The sequence below is a fragment of the Squalius cephalus genome (assembly GCF_949319135.1).
Source record: "Squalius cephalus genome assembly, chromosome: 3".
Lineage (NCBI taxonomy): Eukaryota > Metazoa > Chordata > Actinopteri > Cypriniformes > Leuciscidae > Squalius > Squalius cephalus.
The window spans coordinates 801,610-811,609 of record NC_137124.1 but is presented as its reverse complement, the minus strand read 5'-3'; the positions used below and the strand labels follow the sequence as shown (position 1 = coordinate 811,609).

Below are 10,000 nucleotides of genomic sequence, written 5' to 3'. Positions count from 1 at the left end.
AATAACCAGTCTCTACCAATCCTTTGGTCTTCAGGTTAACATTAAAAAAACTGAAGTTATATTATTTATCTTCTCTCAAACCTCTTCACCCCCCAGCTTCCATATAAACGGCATTCCACTTAAAAATGTAGATCAGTTCACCTACCTTGTTTCAACTCTGTCCTCTTGCTGCTCCCTTGATATGGAAATACACACCCGTATCAAAAAAGCCTCTTCATCATTCGGTCACCTTCGTAGTAGGGTTTTTGAAAACTGAAATCTGAGGGTCAGCACCAAGGTTGCTGTCTATAATGCTGTGTGTGTCTCCACCCTGCTTTATGGGGCGGAAACATGGACTCCATACAGCCGACACATCCCACTCTTGCAATCCTTCCACATCCGCTGCCTCCAGAAGATCCTCTGCCTCTCCTGGATGGACCGAGTCCAACATGCGGAAATCCTACAGAGTACCAATTCTATCTGCATGGAAGCCGCTGTGGCTAAGAAACACCTACGATGTATAGGGCATACCATCCGTATGCCGGACCACCGCTTGCCTCGCCAAGTCCTCTATGGCCAACTACAAGTCGCCAAACGAGTAGCTGGTGGACAACAGAAGCGCTATAAGGACTACACCAAGGGACTTTTAAAGCATTCCAACATCAACCCCATGCAGCTTGAAGCTCTGGCACAGGACAGATCAGCCTGGCAGGTTACCTGTGCCCGAGTAGTTTCACAAAACCACAACAAAGACCAACAGCGGAGAGCCGAGAGACGCAGACAAAGACACCAGAGGGCAGCTGGGGCTCCTCTGTCCTTTGGTTTCCCCTGCTCCACCTGCGGACGAGTGTGCGGCTCAAGGATCGGCCTCAACGCCCACGAGAAGTGGCACCAACGGCAATGTCGTTGATCCCCTCCCTAACCCTGAAGCAAGCGTCATCATCGGAAACGATGGACAGCTATGAAGTATTTGACTCACTGAAAGCTGATTTATTTGTGTGTGTGTGTGTGTGTGTGTTCACTGATCGTGTGTTTGACTCACTGAAAGCAGATTTATTTGTGTGTGTTGGACTCACTGATCGTGTGTGTGTTCACTGATCGTGTGTTGGACTCACTGAAAGCTGATTTATTTGTGTGTGTGTGTGTGTGTGTGTTCACTGATCGTGTGTTGGACTCACTGAAAGCAGATTTATTTTCCCTGACGGAGCCGCGGGACAAACTTCTTGTGTTTCTTTTAATTAGTTTTGAGAAGCTGCAGAAGCCTGGAGTGTTTGTTCACTTATTTATTTAATAAAGTGATATTAATTGCAGACTACATCATTTGGGGCGCCCCGGATCACAATCATATTTCAGTTTCACGTGTTCTCCGTACACACGAGATGACATTTCAGTAAAGTTTCTTTGGTCCTCTGCCCAGTGAACCCATTAACAGACTCGGGTCCCAGCGTCGGGGTTTTGTTTCTCAGATATTAATATGCCGTGTTTTGCTCAGGCTGAAGGTGACTCATTCGTGAACATTTTGTTGCCATAATCAAATGTCTCATCTTCCTGTTTGTGAACTATTCAGCTGGATTTGAATGTGCTTTCAGAACATAACGCACGTAGAGAAAACTAATAACCGAAGGCAAACACTCGCACCTGAAGCTACAGCAGAGTTACAGTAGAGTTCAGCAGTTTACAGGCATACGCAGGAGCAGTCATGAGAACATTGAGATGGCTGCGGGTTACTGCTGTATATTTGACATTTATCAGGTTATTTTGAGCCTGTAAGAACACAGTAGTCACGGCAGCTTTACATGCGTATCGTTCCAAAACATCTGGATCAGGATGAAGAAACAAAGCTAATTCTACCCAAATCAGTGAATCAAACCGTCATCGAGACACTTAAAGGTCAAAAACTGCTGCAACATTAATCAAATAAAAAACACATTCACATAACATTTTCTTTTCTTTTAATTGATTGTCATTTATACATTTTTAATTGCTAATAATAATAATAATAATATCATATTGATTATATATCATATTGATTATTTTACCATGTTTAAATATAATCACAAAATGTTGCCAAATTGTGTAGCCCTTCAAACAAGCTCAGCAAACCTGCAAAAAAATGTAATCGCATTTTAAATCGCAGTTGTAAATTTTATAAACTCTTTGTCCAGATGGTGCAGCTCCCCAGTCTCTGCTGTTGATCAATCTGACTCAACGGATCAACAAACCAACAGTATCATAATTCATAACAGAAATGTGTAATATAAAAGCAGCAGTGCCTGATTCTGTGAGTGAGCACATTAGTTACCACAGTACGCCTCTTAAATATAATTAAATATATATGATTTATCAGTCAGAATGGGAATCAAGGCTACATTCTTGCAAGTGTTTGTGTGAACAGATCAAGCCACAATTTGTTTGAACTTGTCAATCCATCTTGATGATGCAGAGGAAACTCTGACCAATGAGGGGACAGCTTCACTCTAAACAATATTGGGTTATTTTTTCTACCCAAATCCTGGGTTGAGCCTTTTGGGTCATTTTGTTTGGGTTATTTTTTCAGTGTTTGGGTAGTTTTTGTGTTACCCAGATCCTGAGTCAGATGTAACAACCCAGTGTTTGGGTAGTTTTTGTGTTACCCAGATCCTGGGTCAGACGTAACAACCCAGTGTTTGGGTGTTTTTTGTGTTACCCAGATCCTGGGTCAGATGTAACAACCCAATGTTTGTGTGTTTTTTGTGTTACCCAGATCCTGGGTCAGATAAAACACAACCCAGTGTTTGGGTAGTTTTTGTGTTACCCAGATCCTGAGTCAGATGTAACAACCCAATGTTTGGGTGTTTTTTGTGTTACCCAGATCCTGGGTCAGATAAAACACAACCCAGTGTTTGGATAGTTTTTGTTTAACCCAGATCCTGGGTCAGACGTAACAACCCAGTGTTTAGGTGTTTTTTGTGTTACCCAGATCCTGAGTCAGATGTAACACAACCTAGTGTTTAGTCAGTTTTTGTGTTACCCAGATCCTGGGTCAGACGTAACAACCCAGTGTTTGGGTGTTTTTTGTGTTACCCAGATCCTGGGTCAGACGTAACAACACAGTGTTTGGGTAGATTTTGTGTTACCCAGATCCTGGGTCAGACGTAACAACCCAGTGTTTAGGTGCTTTTTGTGTTACCCAGCTCCTGGGTCAGATATAACACAACCCAGTGTTTGGGTAGTTTTTGTGTTACCCAGATCCTGGGTCAGACATAACAACCCAGTGTTTGGGTAGTTTTTGTGTTACCCAGCTCCTTGGTCAGATATAACACAACCCAGTGTTTGGGTAGTTTTTGTGTTACCCAGATCCTGGGTCAGACGTAACAACCCAGTGTTTGTGTAGTTTGTGTTACCCAGATCCTGGGTCAGACGTAACAACCCAGTGTTTGTGTAGTTTGTGTTACCCAGATCCTGGGTCAGACGTAACAACCCAGTGTTTGGGTGTTTTTTGTGTTACCCAGATCCTGGGTCAAACGTAACAACCCAGTGTTTGGGTAGATTTTGTGTTACCCAGATCCTGGGTCAGATGTAACAACCCAGTGTTTGGGTAGTTTTTGTGTTACCCAGATCCTGGGTCAGATATAACACAACCCAGTGTTTGGGTAGTTTTTGTGTTACCCAGATCCTGGGTCAGATATAACACAATCCAGTGTTTGGGTAGTTTTTGTGTTACCCAGATCCTGGGTCAGATATAACAACCCAGTGTTTGTGTAGTTTGTGTTACCCAGATCCTGGGTCAGACGTAACAACCCAGTGTTTGGGTGTTTTTTGTGTTACCCAGATCCTGGGTCAGACGTAACAACCCAGTGTTTGGGTGTTTTTTGTGTTACCCAGATCCTGGGTCAAACGTAACAACCCAGTGTTTGGGTAGATTTTGTGTTACCCAGATCCTGGGTCAGACGTAACAACCCATTGTTTGGGTAGTTTTTGTGTTACCCAGATCCTGGGTCAGATATAACACAACCCAGTGTTTGGGTAGTTTTTGTGTTACCCAGATCCTGGGTCAGATATAACACAACCCAGTGTTTGGGTAGTTTTTGTGTTACCCAGATCCTGAGTCAGACGTAACAAACCAGTGTTTGGGTAGATTTTGTGTTACCCAGATCCTGGGTCAGATGTAACAACCCAGTGTTTGGGTAGTTTTTGTGTTACCCAGATCCTGGGTCAGATAACACAACCCAGTGTTTAGGTAGTTTTTGTGTTACCCAGCTCCTGGGTCAGACATAACAACCCAGTGTTTGGGTAGTTTTTGTGTTACCCAGCTCCTGGGTCAGATATAACACAACCCAGTGTTTGGGTAGTTTTTGTGTTACCCAGATCCTGGGTCAGACGTAACAACCCAGTGTTTGGGTGTTTTTTGTGTTACCCAGATCCTGGGTCAAACGTAACAACCCAGTGTTTGGGTAGATTTTGTGTTACCCAGATCCTGGGTCAGATGTAACAACCCAGTGTTTGGGTAGTTTTTGTGTTACCCAGATCCTGGGTCAGATATAACACAACCCAGTGTTTAGGTAGTTTTGTGTTACCCAGATCCTGGGTCAGACATAACAACCCAGTGTTTGGGTAGATTTTGTGTTACCCAGATCCTGGGTCAGACGTAACAACCCAGTGTTTGGGTAGTTTTTGTGTTACCCAGATCCTGGGTCAGACGCAACAACCCAGTGTTTGGGTAGATTTTGTGTTACCCAGATCCTGGGTCAGACGTAACAACCCAGTGTTTGGGTGTTTTTTGTGTTACCCAGATCCTGGGTCAAACGTAACAACCCAGTGTTTGGGTAGATTTTGTGTTACCCGGATCCTGGGTCAGACGTAACAACCCAGTGTTTAGGTTTTTTTTTTTTTTGTTACCCAGATCCTGGGTCAGACATAACAACCCAGTGTTTGGGTAGATTTTGTGTTACCCAGATCCTGGGTCAGACGTAACAACCCAGTGTTTGGGTAGTTTTTGTGTTACCCAGATCCTGGGTCAGACGTAACAACCCAGTGTTTAGGTTTTTATTTTTTTTGTTACCCAGATCCTGAGTCAGATGTAACACAACACAGTGTTTTGGTAGTTTTTGTGTTACCCAGCTTCTGGGTCAGATATAACACAACCCAGTGTTTGGGTAGATTTTGTGTTACCCAGATCCTGGGTCAGACGTAACAACCCAGTGTTTGGGTAGATTTTGTGTTACCCAGATCCTGGGTCAGACGTAACAACCCAGTGTTTGGGTGTTTTTTGTGTTACCCAGATCCTGGGTCAAACGTAACAACCCAGTGTTTGGGTAGATTTTGTGTTACCCAGATCCTGGGTCAGACGTAACAACCCAGTGTTTGGGTAGATTTTGTGTTACCCAGATCCTGGGTCAGACGTAACAACCCAGTGTTTGGGTAGTTTTTGTGTTACCCAGATCCTGGGTCAGACGCAACAACCCAGTGTTTGGGTAGGTTTTGTGTTACCCAGATCCTGGGTCAGACGCAACAACCCAGTGTTTGGGTAGATTTTGTGTTACCCAGATCCTGGGTCAGACGTAACAACCCAGTGTTTGGGTGTTTTTTGTGTTACCCAGATCCTGGGTCAAACGTAACAACCCAGTGTTTGGGTAGATTTTGTGTTACCCAGATCCTGGGTCAGACGTAACAACCCAGTGTTTGGGTAGTTTTTGTGTTACCCAGATCCTGAGTCAGATGTAACAAACCAGTGTTTGGGAAGTTTTTTGTGTTAACCAGATCCTGGGTCAGATATAACAACCCAGTGTTTGGGTAGTTTTTTGTGTTACCCAGATCATGGGTCAGACGTAACAACCCAGTGTTTAGGTGTTTTTTGTGTTACCCAGATCCTGAGTCAGATGTAACACAACCCAGTGTTTGGGTAGTTTTTGTGTAACCCAGATCCTGGGTCAGATATAACAACCCAGTGTTTGGGTAGTTTTTGTGTTACCCAGATCCTGGGTCAGACGCAACAACCCAGTGTTTAGGTGTTTTTTGTGTTACCCAGATCCTGGGTCAGACGTAACAACTCAGTGTTTGGGTAGATTTTGTGTTACCCAGATCCTGGGTCAGATATAACAACCCATTGTTTGGGTAGTTTTTGTGTTACCCAGCTCCTGGGTCAGATATAACACAACCCAGTGTTTGGGTAGATTTTATGTTACCCAGATCCTGGGTCAGACGTAACAACCCAGGGGTTGAGTTATTTATTGAAGGCTTTTTGCAACCTCTTCAGGAGAGAGCCATCAAACCCATTGAACCCATCAAATAGGTTCATGTCTTTGGTAAAATACAGGATTGTGTAAATTTTTTGTATCTATACATCGTTATTGTGAGATGTTGTCTTGGAACTGAACCAAGAAAAAACCTTTTAAGTGCCAGTTTGGTAACGAAGCGAAGGATTTTCAGGCTTTCCACTGACCTGCGTGACGCTGTCCCTCATGGTGGGTGAGCGCTGCTTGCGTGTGGTGGTGGTGGCCATTGTGGTGGTGGTCTCCATGATGGTGGTGGACATGTCTGCGAGTGGCGTGGTGGAGGTGGTGTCGGTCGTCATCACCGAGGGCACGTCTCCCACCAGACGCAGGTTCCCCTGCACCTGAACGTTCGGGTCGCCCTCGGCCGCCAGCTTCAGGACCTGCAGGCCGTTATAATACAGACCCGAGATCTGACCCTGGAAGTTACGACCCTTCTCTCCGCCGCCCACCTTGATGAACGCCTGGCTGTTGAAGATCGTCAGCTGCCGACCTGCAGAGACGGAGGAAACACACCACAGCAATCAGAGTCGGGACGGAGAAACGGTTGCAAACCTCTGATTCGGTAAAACTTCACATCAAATACAGCTCAGTTATCCAGTCAGGTCACTGATATAATGTGCATCTCATCGTAATGCTTCATATTAAAGGGATAGTTCACCCAAAAATGAAAATTAGTCCATGATTACTCTCCCTCAAGTCATCCTAGGTGAATATGACATTATTCTTTTAGACGAATACAATCAGAGTTATATAAAAAAATGTCCTGGCTCTTCCAAGCGTTATAATGGCAGTGTTGGCCGTTTAAGTCCATCATAAAAGTGCATCTATCCATGATAAAAGTACATCTATCCATTATAAAAGTGCATCTATCCATCATAAAAGTGCATATATTCATCATAAAAGTGCATCTATCCATCATAAAAGTACATCTATCCATCATAAAAGGTTTTTTTTTTTTTTCAAAAAAAAAGTGCATCTATCCATCATAAAAGTGTATCTATCCATCATAAAAGTGCATCTTATCCATCATAAAAGTGTATCTATCCATCATAAAAGTGCATCTATCCATCATAAAAGTGCATCTGTCCATCATAAAAGTGTATCTATCCATCATAAAAGTGCATCTATCCATCATAAAAGTGCATCTGTCCATCATAAAAGTGTATCTATCCATCATAAAAGTGCATCTATCCATCATAAAAGTACATCTATCCATCATAAAAGTGCATCTATCATCATAAAAGTGCATCTGTCCATCATAAAAGTGCATCTATCATCATAAAAGTACATCTATCCATCATAAAAGTGCATCTATCCATCATAAAAGTACATCTATCCATCATAAAAGTGCATCTATCATCATAAAAGTACATCTATCCATCATAAAAGTGCATCTATCCATCATAAAAGTGCATCTGTCCATCATAAAAGTGTATCTATCCATCATAAAAGTGCATCTATCCATCATAAAAGTGCATCTGTCCATCATAAAAGTGTATCTATCCATCATAAAAGTGCATCTATCCATCATAAAAGTACATCTATCCATCATAAAAGTGCATCTATCATCATAAAAGTGCATCTATCCATCATAGAAGTACATCTATCCATCATAAAAGTGCATCTATCCATCATAAAAGTGCATCTATCCATCATAAAAGTGCATCTATCCATCATAAAAGTGCATCTGTCCATCATAAAAGTGCATCTGTCCATCATAAAAGTGCATCTGTTCATCATAAAAGTGCATCTATCATCATAAAAGTGCATCTATCCATCATAAAAGTGCATCTATCATCATAAAAGTGCATCTGTCCATCATAAATGTGTATCTATCCATCATAAAAGTACATCTATCCATCATAAAAGTGCATCTATCCATCATAAAAGTGCATCTATCCATCATAAAAGTGCATCTATCCATCATAAAAGTCATCTATCCATCATAAAAGTACATCTGTCCATCATAAAAGTGCATCTATCCATCATAAAAGTGCATCTATCCATCATAAAAGTGCATCTATCCATCATAAAAGTGCATCTATCATCATAAAAGTGCATCTATCCATCATAAAAGTACATCTATCCATCATAAAAGTGCATCTATCCATCATAAAAGTGCATCTATCCATCATAAAAGTGCATCTATCCATCATAAAAGTCATCTATCCATCATAAAAGTACATCTGTCCATCATAAAAGTGCATCTATCCATCATAAAAGTGCATCTATCCATCATAAAAGTGCATCTATCATCATAAAAGTGCATCTATCCATCATAAAAGTGCATCTATCATCATAAAAGTGCATCTGTCCATCATAAATGTGTATCTATCCAGATAATCTATCTATAGATAAAAGTGCATCTATCCATTATAAAAGTTAATTATACAACTTTTGTGATGGACAGATGCACTTTTATGATGGATAGATGCACTTGTATGATGGATAGATGCACTTTTATGATGGATAGATACACTTTTATGATGGACAGATGCACTTTTATGATGGACAGATGCACTTTTATGATGGACAGATGCACTTTTATGATGGACAGATGCACTTTTATGATGGACAGATACACTTTTATGATGGATAGATGCACTTTTATGGACTTAAAACTGTTGGTTGCAGTTCACTGCCATTATAAAGCTTGGAAGAGCCAGGACATATTTTAATATAACTCTGATTGTGTTCGTCTGAAAGAAGAAAGTCATATACACCTAGGATGGTGAGGGACAGTAAATCATGGGCTAATTTTCATTTTTGGGTGAATTATCCCTTTAAGCATTGTGTCTTATAATTTAGTTTTGCATTATCTTGTATCATATTTTATCACTATTTATTTTCGTACTGTATGAACAATACCTTTAACTCAATTTGTGTTACCAAGAGCAAGATTTGCGGTTTATTAGTTAGTTTCTCTCTCACTCATAAACCACCTTCATCATCATCATCATCATCATCATCATCATCATAATCTCCATGGAAACGCCACGGTGGGCAGAAATGACCTTTGGAGGGTTTTAGAGAGCGAGAGATGGACAGAATGAAAAAGATGATGACGATGATGATGATGGGAAATATACAGATTTATTAAAGAGTGACAGAAACAGAAAGGGTTTAAGACACTTAAAATTGAGTAAAATTATTGATCTGAATGCACTGACACAATCAAAACACACACACACACACACACACACACACACACACACACACACACACACACACACACACACACACACACACACACACACACACACACACACACACACTCACTCACTCACTCACTCACTCAGACACATTCACTCACACACACACACTCGCACGCTCGCTTGGTCACTCAGTCACTCGCTCTCTCACTCACTCACTCACTCACTCACTGACACAGACACTCACACACAAATAAACACACACACACACACACACACACACACACACACACACACACACACACACACACACACACACACACACACACACAGAGAGATCACACAGAGATCACACTATGTCCGTCACACATCTTGACCTCTGTGAATGTTTTTGACTTTCTGTTCCTGAGTAATAAGGTCATAAATGTTCATAAATGTTCATAAATGTTCATAAATGTCTCTTTTCACCTCCTGTGACGTTTTTCATCAACTTTATTTCAGATCAAAACCCTCTGTGTGAAGAAAGACAGACCAGACGAGATCTGTGTGTTTGGTCTCACACAACGCTTCTGTCTGACGTGAGCTCGACTAAAACCTCCCAAAACGATGAGCAGG

At 41.6% G+C, this 10,000-nt stretch overlaps 2 protein-coding genes across 20 annotated transcripts in view; one reads left to right on the top strand and one right to left on the bottom strand.

Moving 5' to 3' along the window:
* The window catches only part of nrxn2b (neurexin 2b), a 516,672-nt gene that overhangs the window by 16,163 nt on the left and 490,509 nt on the right, over positions 1-10,000 (bottom strand). For all 19 annotated transcript variants that reach the window (XM_079865860.1, XM_079865864.1, XM_079865877.1 and 16 more), the window contains one exon: positions 6,401-6,723. In XM_079865860.1, coding sequence (XP_079721986.1) covers positions 6,401-6,723 — 323 coding nt within the window. The remainder of the gene's footprint in view (positions 1-6,400; positions 6,724-10,000) is intronic.
* The window catches only part of drap1 (DR1-associated protein 1 (negative cofactor 2 alpha)), a 141,461-nt gene that overhangs the window by 90,296 nt on the left and 41,165 nt on the right, over positions 1-10,000 (top strand). The gene's annotated exons all lie outside the window — the stretch shown is intronic.